The 14,670-nt window shown below is 44.1% G+C and overlaps 1 protein-coding gene across 13 annotated transcripts in view; it reads left to right on the top strand.

The window, feature by feature from the left end:
• Positions 1-14,670, top strand: part of AGAP1 (ArfGAP with GTPase domain, ankyrin repeat and PH domain 1) — a 325,885-nt gene that overhangs the window by 120,778 nt on the left and 190,437 nt on the right. For all 13 annotated transcript variants that reach the window (XM_077180980.1, XM_077180979.1, XM_077180978.1 and 10 more), the window contains 2 exons: positions 2,252-2,393; positions 6,044-6,178. In XM_077180980.1, the coding sequence (XP_077037095.1) occupies positions 2,252-2,393; positions 6,044-6,178 (277 nt within the window). The remainder of the gene's footprint in view (positions 1-2,251; positions 2,394-6,043; positions 6,179-14,670) is intronic.

Genomic DNA, 14,670 nt, shown 5'->3' with positions numbered 1-14,670 from the left:
ATCTGAGATGGGTTTGTGCCTGGCTTTGCAGAGCTCACAGGAGCTGGCTGCAGACTGATGAACAGCACAGGGTGTGCTCCTGGGATGTGCCAGGTGAATTTGGGGCTTTGTGCAGTGAAAGGTGTCCCTGCCCATGGCAGGGGGCTGGTATGAGATGAGCTTTAAGGTCCCTCCAATCCAGACCACTCTGGGATTCTGTGGTGGCTGAGATTTGTTCTCCGTCCTCGTGATTTGCTGAAGAGGTCTGAGGTGTCAGTGCTGTCTCACCTTTCAGCACGAGGCTTTCCTGTAAATTCCCTTTGGAGTTTTTGGGTGTAATTTCAAGTTACATGTCTATTAAAAATCTTTAATCTGTTCATTAATTCCTGCAATGAAAAGTTTGCTTGTGTGTTCATGAATAATTGGGATTGAATTCCACCTGCAGTAAGGAAGGAGCTGACATGTGGAGTTGTGGCACTGGGTCATGGGTATTCCCCAGGTTACTGTCCCCTTCTTTTTGGCAGGAAGTGAGAAAAAACAAACTGCCCTTAATAATCTTTTTGTGGGTCTATGATCTCTCCTTTCTTTGCCTAAGATAAAATTGTTCAAAGATGAAAATAATTCAATTTCCTATTGTAAAACCAAATTAACCTGGTAGCTGACCTACAATGAGCTGCTGCATGCAGTTTTTAAATTTAAAACATTTTTTACAATATGCTTTTGGGCTTGCCTTGAGCTAACACCTCTGCTCATTCACAGTAATAAGTCTGAGAATGGATTTCTATACCAGCAGCTGATTTGTCCTTGTTTCAAGCCATTTCCTGCACAGTACTCTGGATGAGACATCCAGGGTTTCCAGACCTTGTGTTTCCTAAAATTCCTTTGGTTTTCTGTACCACAGGTCTGATACCCACAAAGATTAAGCTTCATTTCAATATGAAAAGTGAAATAAGGAATTGCTGGAAATGTTTTGTGTCTGCTGGAACTGCACAGTGTAAATCTGTGGAGTGTTTTAAAATGATCTTTATTAGAAGGCTGCTGTACACACTGCTCAAACATTCAGAGGCTTTAGAGAGACTGTTGGCTTCCAAATGGATGCCTTAAGGACATTCCCAGTTGTTGGGAAGAGTCCTTGGCATGATGCTGCTGAGTTCAGTCAACAAAAACCATTTTATAATGAGACCCAAGCCCACATCTCCCAGATTAATGATGCTGTCTCCAGTTCCTGTGGTTTCATCTTCTGGTTTGAACAGTTTAACAGTGTGGTGGTTGACCTTATTCTGGCAGTGACTCTGCTGTGTGTTAACCAGTCCTCTCCTTCCCCTCTGGAAGATTGTCCTCCTGACTGTCTTGAAAACCTCAAAACAATTATTTGGTCTATTTTTACCCCATAACAGCCCAGACAGTGTTTGGTTTCAATACAATCATCATAAATATGCAGAGCCTTTCCCCAGTGAACCTCTGTGTTCAGTGTGTCCCCTGGCACATTGTAGTAATAATATAACAAAGCATGAAAATCCCCTTGGCTGAAGCTTGTTTCCATTGCTCTGAATTTGGGTAGGAATGGAGTCACTTAGGGAAAAATAAAGGCAGTGAAGTAAGCTGGAGTTTCTTCTTGATGTCCTGTTCATGTTCACTGTTGAGTTAAATGTCTTAACTCACTTGTGAGCTAAAAGCTTCTCACTTGCATGGTCACTGAGGAGCACCTGCATGTCTCTCAGCAGGTTCCTGATGCCAAGAGAGAGCAGTTTGCTCTTCCACTGAAAGCACAGCGAGGCACTTGGTGCTGCTGGCTCAGCTCAGAGTGTCTGTATGGTGGAGAACTGCAAGTCTCAAATTAATGGGGTTGAGATGTGAGAATTCCTAGCAATGCCCGTCCTGGCATGCATGCAAATGGCAGCATGGGGGCTCAGTGAGCACTGCAGATGAGTGTTGCTCCTTTCAAATGCACAGAGACAGCAACCTCAGCCTGCTGTGTTTTCTGGGAATCAAACCCAGTGTGCACTGACAGTAGCTGCTTACACACCCCAGTGAAGCAGGGCTGCCCATGTGGGGAAATCCCTTGTGTATCCCAGATCCTCATGGTGTGCAGGGTGATGAGATTCATCATTTTAGCAACTGATCCTAACCCTGTTGAGGCCTTTTTTGTGTGTGAGTTTTTCTGGTGTGTATTTCCCTTGCAGGAAGGTAAGAACGTTTCTCTCTTGCTTTTCCTTCTTCCCCCTCCTCGCTGCTCTTCTCACAGTTGGCCTTTCCCATTTTTATCCTGCAGTTTGCCATGTGGGTGGATGCTGTTATCTTTGTGTTCAGCTTGGAGGATGAGGTCAGCTTCCAGACCGTTTACCACTACTACAGCCGCATGGCCAGCTATCGCAACACCAGCGAGATCCCCATGGTCCTGGTGGGCACCCAGGGTAAGTGCAGCCCTCATTCCCAGCTGCAATGCTCTCAGCTGGGCCTTGGAGACCACATGGGCTCCTCCAAGCTGGCAAAGCCATGTCCTGTCCTTTGCCCTTTGCTACAGAGCTGTGGCATTGCAAGGACAGTATTTGAGGTGAGAAAAAAATGTCCTGGCAGTTCGCTTGGAGAGGGAGAGTGTAGGACCTCAGCAGTGAAGAAAGAGGGGAAGTTTAGGTCAGATATGCACAAGAAATTCTTCACTCTGAGGGTGGGCAGGCCCTGCAGAGGTTGTCCAGAGCAGCTGTGGCTGCCCCTGGATCCCTGAAGTGTCCAAGGCCAGGGTGGATGGGGCTTGGAGCAACCTGGGATAGTGGAAGGTGTCCCTGCCCATGGCAGGGGGTGGAACACAATGAGCTTTAAGGTCCCTTCCAACTCAGACCATTCCAGGATTCTATGGCTTGCAAGGAAATTTAAAATAATATTTTCAATGCTGGTGGTGGTGGTTTTCTTGCCCAGCAGGGGGATGCCCTGATTGAATCTGGGCACGTAAATCAGTTGTGTGGGGAAGTTCTGCAGCCAGACCAGTTTCCATGAGCTTGGCAGTCTGGAAGGGTTCAACACCCTGGCATTGCTGAGAGGCAGCAGGGTAGAAGGCAGAGGTGAAGCCTGGCCTCAGGCTGTGCCTCTGGGAGACCTCTGTAAATCAAGTAAAAATGCAGCTTTTTGCCACCTGAGCCAACCTATCCCCCCAGTTTTTCCTTCTGAAATAGCAGCTGTCCTGAAGGGAAATATGGTAAGGGAAAGGTACCCAAAATATTTCAGTTTCTTTGGCATTTGAGTGGTTTTTTGAATATTCTCTGCTGCCTTGTGCCAGCATAGCCCAGTAACATTTCACCAGTTTCCCATCCTGATTGGTTTGCTGCATTGGTGGAGCTGAGGCTGTTCTGTTCCTGACCACGGGATCATGAAGGTTGGAAAAAAACTTTTAAATCACCAAATCCAGCTGTTCCCTCAGCACTGCCAAGGCCAGCATTAAACCATGTCCCCAGGTGCCACACCCACACAACTTCTATGTCCTTCCAGGGGTGGTGACTCCAGCACTGCCCTGGGCAGCTGTGCCAGGGCTGGACAACCCTTTGGGCACAATTTGAGGCCATTTCTCCTCGTTCTGTCCCTTGTTCCTTGGGTACAGAGCCCACATGGCTGCACCCTCCTGGCAGGAGTTGTGCAGAGCCAGAAGGTCCCCCCTGAGCCTCCTTTTCTCCAGGCTGAGCCTCACCAGGTTGCTGTTGTGTGTTAGAGGCAGAACACAGGTGTTGTGAATTGTTCTTGGCTCAGTTTTGGGCATCCTCCTTGTTAGTATGTCCCAGTGGTTGTGGTGGTGTTGGAGCTTTTTGGTGTTTTTTCAGCCACATGGTCAGGGAGCATTTGGCCTTCCCCTGCCTCCTGCCCAGGGGTGACAGCAGAGAGGGGATGTGTGGGCAGCAGGGAAGGAGGAATCACAGCCCAGCTGGAGGGAGGAAACAGATGATAAGAAGGAAAAGGAGAAGTAGGAACAGAAAAAGTCTTAGGACAGCAGAAACTCCACCAAAAAGCAGAAAGGAGCTGCTTTGAAGGGCCATGTTTTGGGCTTGAAGCTGGAGTTGAGAAGGTGAAGGGGAAACATTTCTCCAACCTTTTTTTTTCTTTGTGCCCTTCTGACCCCCTTCTGGGCTATGGTTTGGGGTATGGTTTTCCATCTCCTTCCTGTTACTTCCAGTAAAAGAAAAGTTAATTTTCTGTTGCAGCACCGATGCAAAGGGGATTTTTTTAAAAGATGGAAATAATGCTAACTCTATTCATAAGCATCAGGAAAAAGCAGAGTTTTTGGTCTGTGTTTTACAATGAAATAAAATATATGAATACCTAAATTCACTTGTTAAAATACATATTTGAAATAAACCTTTCATATCATAGAATCCCAGAATGGTTTGGGATGGAGAGCACCTTAAAGCTCATTTAATTCCAACCCCGTGCCATGGGCATGGGCATCTTCTACTAGTCCAGGTTGCTCCAAGCCCTGTCCAACCTGGACTTCTTGGTTGTGTCAGGTATTCCTGAAATGCAATGTGAAATGAAATCTTTCCCACAACAGTGGCACTTCCAGATGTTCTCCCCTGGCTTCCAAGGGCAGCTCAGTGCCCCAGCCTGACCCACCTGGGCACAAGGAGGCAAACTCTGGGGAGTTGTGGTGTTCTGGAGCTGAACCCTCTCGGTTCCTTCCTGGGCATATGCTACCAGCGCCCTCTGCTGATAAAAAACGGGCTCCTGCTTTTCTTAATTGCTGCTCTATTTTTGTTAATTGGATCTGATGAGGAGGTAATGACAGCATCAGTTGAGGTCTGGTCCTGCCGTGCCCGGGGGGGCAGAGCCTCACACACAGCGTTGCAAGAGGCACTGAGTTCATGTTTAGGGTTTTTTTTTTAATGCTTTTTTCCCAAAGAACAAATCTGTTTTGCTGCTGTGGGTGGTTACAGATTTTAAGGAAGGCTTTCTGGGCAGCTGTAAATGCTGAAATTATTGCCTGTTGTAGAATCCCAGAATGGTTTGGGCTGAAAGGGACCTTGAAGATCATCCAGTGCCACCCCCTGCCATGGGCAGGGACACCTCCCACTCACTGTACCAGGTTGTTCCAAGCCCCATCCAGCCTGGCCTGGAACACTTCCAGGGATGGGGCAGAAGAGTAACACAATACTCCTGGGGAAAAAAAAATTCCTTTTCAAGGTCTGTTAATAAGATTATCACTTCAGATAGTATCACCTTTGTATACAGAGTTCATCACTATGATGGAGTAGCAAGAAAGAAGCTTCTCCTTCGTCTATTCTGGTGTGAGGCTTTTTCAGCTCCTCTGGATAAGCTCTAGAAACTGCAATTTCAGCTTCCATGAGAAGAAGCTCTTGGAGAGAATTACCAAGTATGATGGTATAGAAAAAGACAATTTTTATCAGCTTTGCAGTATGTTCCCACAACATCTCTGGGTGCCTTTACGGCAGTTTGAGAAAGTAATTTACAATTAAGTTCTATTTCTTTAAAATACATCATGTTTAATATTTCATACTCTATAGTCACTGATACTTACAGAGATGTAAGAACCATTTGACATGTTTGTACTAATCACCCACTTGTTTCCCTAAATATGTTTTACATCAGAGCTCATGCTCTTTCATGTGATTGTGTACCAACTGAGCTCAATATATGTATTTAAGGAAAGCAAAAAGCCTTGGAGGTTTTCCTCCTGGCTTTTAGAATCAGTGTACTGGTAATTTTAATAAGGAGATGTAAATCAGAGTGATGTACACCCTGTTTCATGGTTTGTATTTAAACTCACTGCTTGGTATTGATCAATATGAGAGGAGCTGGCCTGAAGTTGCACCAGGGGAGGCTCAGGTTGGATATTAGGGAAAATGTCCTCACAGAAGGGGCTGTCAAGCTGGAACCATCCCTGGAAGTGCTCCAAACCCACGTGGATGGGGCACTAAGGGTCAGTGGTGACTGTGGGTTGTTGTTACACTCGGTGATCTCAGAAGTCTTTCCCGACTTCCACACCCCTCCTGTGACTCTGTGAGTCCCAAGCTGGTGTTTGCAAGTGACCATTAATGGATGTTTTCCCCCTGTGGCTCTGCAGATGCCATCAGCTCCACCAACCCCCGTGTCATCGACGATGCCAGAGCCAGGAAGTTGTCCAATGACCTCAAGAGATGCACTTACTACGAGACCTGCGCGACCTACGGGCTCAACGTGGAGAGAGTCTTCCATGACGGTACAGCTGCCCTTTGGCACCCAGCACATCACCCCACCCTCTAGCTGTCCTTTCTGAGTAATGACCCTTTGGGATAGCTCACATATTTGCCTGCTCAGTTCAAGAAAATGCTGTTTTTTGGCTATTTTTGTTGTGTTTTCTAAGACGGCTCCTTAACTTTCTAAGATGACTCCTTAACACATCGTATGTGCACTGATGTGTTCTCCACCAGCACCTTTAGTCTCAAGCATCTTAAGCTATTTTTAGTCTTTGCCTAATTTTCAGTTTTCTTTGCTGCTGCTTTATTGTAACAAAGTTTTCTCTGCTTTGGTTCTAGCGTTAGTGGAGAGGCTGAGGGGCTGTTTGTGCAGAGGAGCTGAAAATGCGACTTTCGAGCACCGTAATGTTCATGGGGTGTTAAAAATGGAGAGCTAGGTTGGATGTTGGGAAGGAATTGTTCCTGTTAGGTTCCACAGCCAGGCCCTGGCACAGGTTTCCCAGAGCAGCTGTGGCTGCCCCTGGATCCCTGGAAGTGCCCAAGGCCAGGTTGGACAGGGCTCGGAGCAGCCTGGGACAGTGGAAGGTGTCCCTGCCCATGCAGGGGTAACACAGGGTGAGCTTTAAGCTCCTTTTCAACCCAAACCATTCTGGGACTCTCTGAGAGTCCTTTGTAGGGGTTTTGATCCTTGTGGGTCCCTCTCAGATCAGGATATTTTATAATTCCATGGTCCTGGAGTTGTATGAGATGGGATGTGTGCTCCCTCTAGTGGAATTTCAACCAAGTGTCCTGGGGCTTAGCTGGCTTCTCGTCTCGCCATGCTCCTCTCGTGGCTGAATGTGTCAGTCTCTCATCACAGCAGTTTTCTGTGTCTGAAAACCTTTTTAATTAATTAAATGTTAATGCTTCTCAGAGCCCCTAGTTCTGGGGCCTTCTGTTGCCAGCTTCTCGTTGCAAAGTCCTGCTCTGCCTGTGCTTACATAAGGCAGTGTCACATCAGCACCTTGCAATAGGGTGTGAAAAGATGCTTCAAATTTAAAAAAAAGGCAAAAATACCAAATTTTTGCGTGGAATAAAAAGGAGATATAAAAAGGAGATACATTCTAATGTTTACATTCAAAACAAAAAAGGTGGCAATTTTTGCATGGGATAAAAAGAGTCAAAAAATTTGTACATTTTTTGTGGAAAATACTGACTTGCATCCTTTTTTAACCCATGGTGTTGGTCAGATTTCAGAGAAGAGCATTTGAAGCTGCATCTTCTTGCTTTGCTCCCTGTTTTCTGTTGAACCAGTTGCAAAAATTACTGTTTTGACTGCCTAGATTTTCTATATTGATTAGGAGTTTCAAAGAGCCATTAGGGGGTTTTGTTTAGCACATTTATTTTGGAGTGCTGGCTATAGTTAGATTGTTAATTATATATTCCAAGTCCTGGTGTTTGTGGCTCTGTCTGCAGCCTCCTTCTTGGTTTTTTTTTTCCCTTTTCTCATAGATTTGGAGAGAAGTCTCTTGGCACAAAGCTAGTGTGATAAACTTGTAAGCTTTCAGGGGGCTCATTTGTCTCTCTTTGGTGGTAAGAAAGAATTGACAGGGCTCATGTGTTTTAAGAAATATCAGGGTGTTGTTTTGCCCTCGTGGCAGCCAACCAACTCTTTAATATTTGCCAGCTAATAGGATTAGAAATGCTTCTGTATGAATGGGTTACACTTGCCAGACACGTCTGGGACCGAATCCAATTCCTGATAATTTTTGCTGTTTGTTTCAGCAGGAAACAAAGCAACTTCTTAACCCCATTAAATGGGGGGGTGTGAATGAGCAGTGCAAGCTGTTAATAGGGAGCACTTGATTAAATGTCCCTTGGTTTGTGCTGCTCTGGGGTGTTCAGGTTCAGCATAGCTTTAATGGGTTTTTTTGTGGCTTCTTCAGAGGGTTCACATTAGTGGGGTAGTGGAAGGTGTCCCTGCCCTGGCAGGGGTTGGAACAAGATGAGCTTTAACGTCCCTTCCACTCCAAACCATTCTGGGATTCTCTGATAAAAAAAAGAAATAAAATTCACCTGAGGATGTTCCAGCCTACAGACTTTTCTTCCACACACACCTGGTGGGTTTTGACACCAGTTCCTGGTTTGGGCTGCTTTGTTTGCAAGCTTATTTTAAAATCTCTTTTCTTGTTTCTGTGTTGTGCCTGGCTGTGATGTAGACATACCTTTTGGAGGAAGAAATTGGAAATGGCATTGAAGAGCTTTTTACTCCTTCATTGCACACACTTTAGAAATTAAATTTCAAATTTGTCCCCTGCAAGCAGCTACTGAACTTAGTGGTCATCTGTTATGATTCTTCTGTGATAACTCATTTCCCATTTTCTCCACAGCTGAGTGGGAAAATAATTTAACTTGAATGATTATTGTTATTATGAAAATGCTACTTTATTCTCGAGTTAAATCCAAATACCTCGTTTCCAGCGCTTCATTACAGCTGATAAGCTCACCATTGATTGTAACAGAGATGGAATCATAGAATCACTTGGGTTGGAAAAGGCCCTTAAGATCATCAAGTCCATTGGTTCATATTTTGTGAGAGGAAAGCTAAGTAAAGTGAAAGCCAAAATTGTCCTTCACATTCTGCTGGTTTCTAACCTTCAACCATGTCCCACTGAGGTTTAAAACATACTGTTGGGAAGTAAAACCTGAATTTCAGGCTGAAATAAAAAAGAGGAGTTCCGTGTTTCAAGGGTTTAGTTTAGTAATGTGCCCAACGATGGAGGATAATAAATCCTTTCTTATTTTTTTGCTATTTTGAATAGTTGAACAAGGGAATTGCATTTTAAAAATTAGATAAATGCTAATAAGATCCATTTTGCTTCATATTCCCAATTAAGAATTAGGGAATTTTTCCCCCTGCTTATCAGAACAGATTCTATCAATGACAGTGAAAATGATTATTTTAATACTTCTTGTCAGCACAGTATTGTAATGACTGTGTACTGCCCCAGGATGCCTTTTTAATGGTTTTAGCCTTCTTGAATTAGCTTGATGTACCATTAATGCATGAGAATTGCTTTTATTTCTGTTCATGGTGTATTCAGAACCACACATCTTGCCCTGCTTTATGTTTGGATTTTCCCTGACCCATTTAGCTGTGGGCCATGCGAGTCTCTGACACCACAAAGGAGCAAATGTTCAAATATTTAGAGGATAAAATTTTACTATCACAGGGTATGAAACAAAAGGGTTTGAGTCTAACTTAGGTTCAGAGTTGAATCTGTGTCTGTAGCTCAGCAGTTCAACCAAGGGGGTTTTACCTCATCTAGATGGCTGTAACACCCAGATTTTGATCTAAATACTGCCCAAAATAACAATATAACCCTGTGAATATTGAGGCAGGAGTTGCAGGTATGTGGTGGCAGAGGCCACTGCTGCCTCACAATTTGCACTTTGCTCTGGTGCTGCCAGTATTTTTGGATGCTTTATTTGCAAATTAACTAGTCTTTTATTAAAGAGCGTGTCTACTCTGTGTAAAAAAATCTACCAGGAGTATTTCATTTCCAGATCCAAATAGTATTTCCCACGTGGTGTTGAACAAAGGTGTCTTAAAAGGAGAACTTCAAAGCACCATTTCTCTGTTAAGGGATGGGAGATGACAAATTATTCCTGCTCCAGCCTCATCGAGGGGAAGGGCTGTCACTTGCCATCAGCATTACCAAGTCAGCTTTTATAGATGTGTTTTCATTAGGAAATGTTCATCAGCCTAATGGGAAGTAAACAAAAAGGAAGTAAATGGGTCCCATCCCGACAGCTGGTTTGGGAAGATCAATGTGCACTTTGGCACTGGATGTGGCCTGAGGGATTCTCTGCTTGGGCTGGGCTGGTGGGGACCCAATGTAGGGCAGGATGAGCAGCGGTTCCTTCAGCTCGGGATTTCCTTGGGTTTCCTTGGATTGCTTTGGATTTCCTTGGGTTTCCTTGGATTGCTTTGGATTTCCTTGGATTTCCTTGGATTGCTTTGGATTTCCTTGGGTTTCCTTGGGTTTCCTTGGGTTTCCTTGGGTTTCCTTGGAGTTGGGCTGAGGCCTCCAGGAACATGGTGTGTGATGAGCTTCAGGATGGTCACACATGGTCTGGATCAACCTACTGACTCTTCCATGCTTCACAAATCGATGTTTTGGCCGGTTAGATATTTGTATCTTCCTGGTTTGTTCGTTTCAGGTTTTTTCTAACGAGAAAGTGACATGAGGGAGTCAATTTATTTTCCTCGATATCATGGCTTAGCCTGGAGCAACAAATGCTCAAGCCGAGTTCATTTTAAACCCCCCCTGTTCATTTTAAGTCGTTTCAGTTTTAAGTTCGTTTTAAGGCGTTTGTTTTAACGTAAAATTAACCTTTTGATTGTATTAATGCACGTTTTGATTTTATTAATCCGGGGGAATAACGGAGCGCGGCGGGAGCGGCCGCCAGGGGGCGCCGGAGCCGCGGCGTGAGGGGCCCGTGATGGCGGCGGCGGCGCCGCGGAGCCCCTCGGGGACGTTCAAACGTTCCGGCAGCCAAAATCGGCCGGAAAAAAATATATATAAACGCAAAAATCTGGTCACCCTCGTCTTGTGAGGTGTTTCTGTTTGTGTTTTATTCTGAACTTGCTTCAGCTTCACTCTTGCTCATGCTTTGCCCTTACACTTCACTTTATCCTTCCTGCCTGTAACTCTTACGGGCCATTAATAAATGGGAAGATTTAGTTTGGAAACAAGAATTTCACTCCACCTGTAACTCTTATGGGCCATTGAACAAGGAGAAGATTTAATTTGGAAATAAGCATTTAATTCCCCTGTTCTTTGGGGTTTTTTGGTGGCTGTTTTTCTTTGCATAGAGGTTTCTTCTGGTTTCCAGGTAATCCCTCAGCCCCATTCAGCAGATGACAAGTTCTGGTGCCATAAATCAGACTGCACGTTTTTGTAGGAAGGTGAACTAGCAGGATATTAACCAATATCCAGATATTAACCAATATCCAAACTTGATATAACCCAGGCTTGAAATGAGCTGTGTGAATTGAGCATTGCCTGGTGAACCAGGTGTGAAGAAGCCTTCATGCTGGGGAGCAGTTGGCATCAGTAGGATTGGGCTGGAAAATGGATCCAAGTCCTTGGATTTATATTTTCTGACTGATTACCAAATTTCACACTTTACACATTACTTTCTTTTTCTGTTGTCCCCAAGAACTTAGGGGGTCTCTGTGCAGTTCCCCTCATGCTTGGTGCTGTCCAGTTTTGCTGCCATGCTGTTTGGTGGGCACAGACTTCACCTTTTTGGCCAATTTTTGGGTGAAAATTGCAGCAATTTTGCAGGCATTGGGGACTTGGAGACTGGTACTGCTCTATCAGGTTTTTCAACACCGCACCTGGATCCACAAATGTGTGAAGGAAAGAAAAGAGCTCTTCCAGTGACTCGTCTGCATGCAGTTTTTCAAGCTTGGAATCAAATAATGGGATGAGGAGCTGTACTCCAGGGCATGGAATTTTAAAAGTGCTACAATGAGCATGGAGGAATAGAATGATTTAATGCCAGTAAAAGTTCCAGAGAGGTTTTGATTTTAGCTCTGATGTGTCATTCAGTAGGTGACTCGTAGAAAACCATAATGTCTTGCAGAACTTTTTATGTGACTTTTAATTTTATAGTGGTTATTTCGTGGCACTTCCTTTAAGTCTTAATTTGAAATGTATGCAGTGAGGCAGGTTACTCAAAACCTAGAGCAGAGCTGCTGGTTCTGTACAATAGGTGACAGCTGTTAAATTTTTTGGAGAGCACAATAAATGCAAGACCTAGTTCAACATTGATGAATTCTTCATTAAATGGCAGCAAGAATGTTGATCAACATCTCTTCAAAATGCAAAATAATTTAGGTTTTCAGTAGTGAAGATTCAGAATTAGTCCAGTAAAGTCATATTCTATAATGTAAACTCTAATTGAAATCCTGGGGCAGGAAACAAGGTGGTTGTTTGGGGGTAAATTGCCTTTTTTTAAAAATTTTACATGAGAGTAAGAGGCAGAATCAGTGTGTTTGACAGACTCATGTGTGTTGTGCTTGGCAGATAAAGTGTTATAAACACATTTGTGGAGTGTCTGGCAAGCACGTAGGAAATTGTTTCCTAGAAACAGGAGCAAGAAATTCTGGAAGAAGGAGGAAGTTTGAAAATTCCTTATTTTTCAAACCCCTCCTTTTCTCAGTAAAGACACCAGGAAAGGCAGAACAGAAATAAGCCAATAAATAAATGTTGTCATGCTGCAGTTCCTGGCGGAGCTGAAAGCAGCAGTGACAATTTCTGCCATTCTTTTTGAGCCAAGTGAGCTGAACAGCAAACTGACAGCACAGCAGAGATGCTGGCAGGGCTCAGTCACGGGCTGTGTCCAGAGGGGAGGCTTTAAAAACAAATAAAATGAAATTCTGCTTGGTGATACCTGTTAGAGTGAGGATGCTTTGGCTGCTGCAGAGGAAGTGACCACAAGGTTAGGTGAGGGCCAGGAGGGGCTTCAGCAGAGCATGACATCCTCAAAGTGCCTGTGTATATTTGCTTTATCTCAGCCAGAACCTTTTTCTTCCTCATATCTGCTTGATTTCTGAGTGTTCTGTGTAAACTGTGCCTCATTTGCTGCATTTTGGGGGATGCTCTGCCTTGCCCAGCATATCTCTGCCTCTCTTCCTACTGCTGTGCTCTTTGTTACACTTCTGTGATTGTGGTTTGATCATTTAATCTGACATTTTCTTCTTAATTTTTTATTGACAAATCTTAAAACCCATACACCTCATCTGCCACTTTGTTTTCTACACCTTCTCCAGCAAGCCTTCACATGCAGAGGGCAGCATGAAATATCTAAAGCTTGATTTTTCAATTTTTTTCGTTATCCTCAATATGTCTTCCCTTGGCTGTTGGTTTTAACTGTCCTTTGTGGATTTCTCTTTAAATTTGCTTGCAAAAAAAAAACCCAAAAAAACCAAAACAAAACAACCTTTGTTGGCTTAATATTGATGAATGGAAGATTAAGAGCTAACCCAGGAGATGTGTTGTGTGAAGACAGAAAGGGAAGGCAGAATGCCCTTTCTGTAACTTCATTCTGTTCTGGACGTGTTTAGGAGCATTTATTAAAGAGAAGATCCCGCTTTGCCCCCTTATGATAAAGAGATGCTTTTGTCTGAGCTATCAAACGTTTAAAACTGGTGTAATAAACATAATCCTTTTGTAACCTCCTCTGTTGTGCAACAAACACATTTTCAACATCAAAGTTGATTATTAGCATAGCTGGTTCCTCAAAAGCCACTTCGGAAGCGCATTGCAAATCGCTGTCTTTCAGCTAATCCGTATGCATATGCAAATCCCATTGAGCTGTTTGCAGCGTGGATTCAGCTTTAAAAGCCTCCCTGGATGCGGGGGGTGGAGTGTGGAGCAGGGCACAGTGCTGGCATTCCCCTCGGAATTCCTGCACCAGCAAACTCCCAGCGCTGCTGCTGCTGCTGCCAAATTGAGGAGATGCATTTTTCCTTCCTCCCTCTCTATAGAGAATCTTTAATTGTGTATAATGAACTTGGACATGGAGGGTTAGGTCTGATGAGGTGGTGCTGCACAAGGCAGCTTGTGCCCATCAAAGCTGAGGCTTCTTCCTCTTCCTCTAGAAGAAAAGCATTGTGTGATTTTGGTCAAATGTCAGTGCAGCTTTATCTGTAAGTTATCTGTAAGCTCCTCCTTTCATTTCAGTTTCTGTTGTTGGCCAGTCTTGAACATTGAGACTGCTGTTCTCTGCATCAAACTCTTCCCTTTTCACTCTTCCTTCTCTTTCACTCTTCCTTTCCTCTTTACTGGAGTTCTGTGTGAGCCAGACACAGCAAGGTCAGGTCCTGCCTGCTGCAGGATCTGGTCAATACTTTGTGGAAAAGACAAAATCCAGCCCAACATCATTCTGTACAACTCAAGAGATGAATCTGCAGCACAGAGCTGTTTTTGAATAGTCTCTGTAGATTTTGGGTACTTCTTTAGCTTGGTCTTTGCAGGGGTACCAGTCTGGGATCCGTGTGGACTTGTTTCAGCTGTGCATGCTGCATTTTGGTTAGGAAGTAAGCTCAAATCAGGGAGGAAAATTAGCTGGCAGATGGATGGGACTGCATGGGTTGCTTCAATTATGAAAATGATCCCAAATATTAAATTTTACCCCTGATCACAGGGGCTCAACATATTTTATTAAAGGGTTAGGAAAACTGGGGGACTCTTACACTTCTTGATGTGGCACTTGGAGATGTGGTTAGTGGTGGCCTTGGCAGTGCTGGGGTAGTGCTTGGACTTTATTTTAGAGGGCTTTTCCAGCCTAAAGGGCCCTGTGATTCCTGTGATCCCTGACAGTTCCCACATGTGACTTCACTTCATTATTTCCTGCAACTTTCAAAACGTCAAATTAAATTTTTAATAAATTCTAACTCTGATAGAAAACATTTTTTGGAACATATTTGTCATCTGTGACAAGTGCATTCCCTCAGCAACCT

Source organism: Agelaius phoeniceus, chromosome 7, assembly GCF_051311805.1.
Source record: "Agelaius phoeniceus isolate bAgePho1 chromosome 7, bAgePho1.hap1, whole genome shotgun sequence".
NCBI classification, from domain to species: Eukaryota; Metazoa; Chordata; class Aves; order Passeriformes; family Icteridae; genus Agelaius; species Agelaius phoeniceus.
This window is presented reverse-complemented; position numbering and strand designations above follow the sequence as displayed.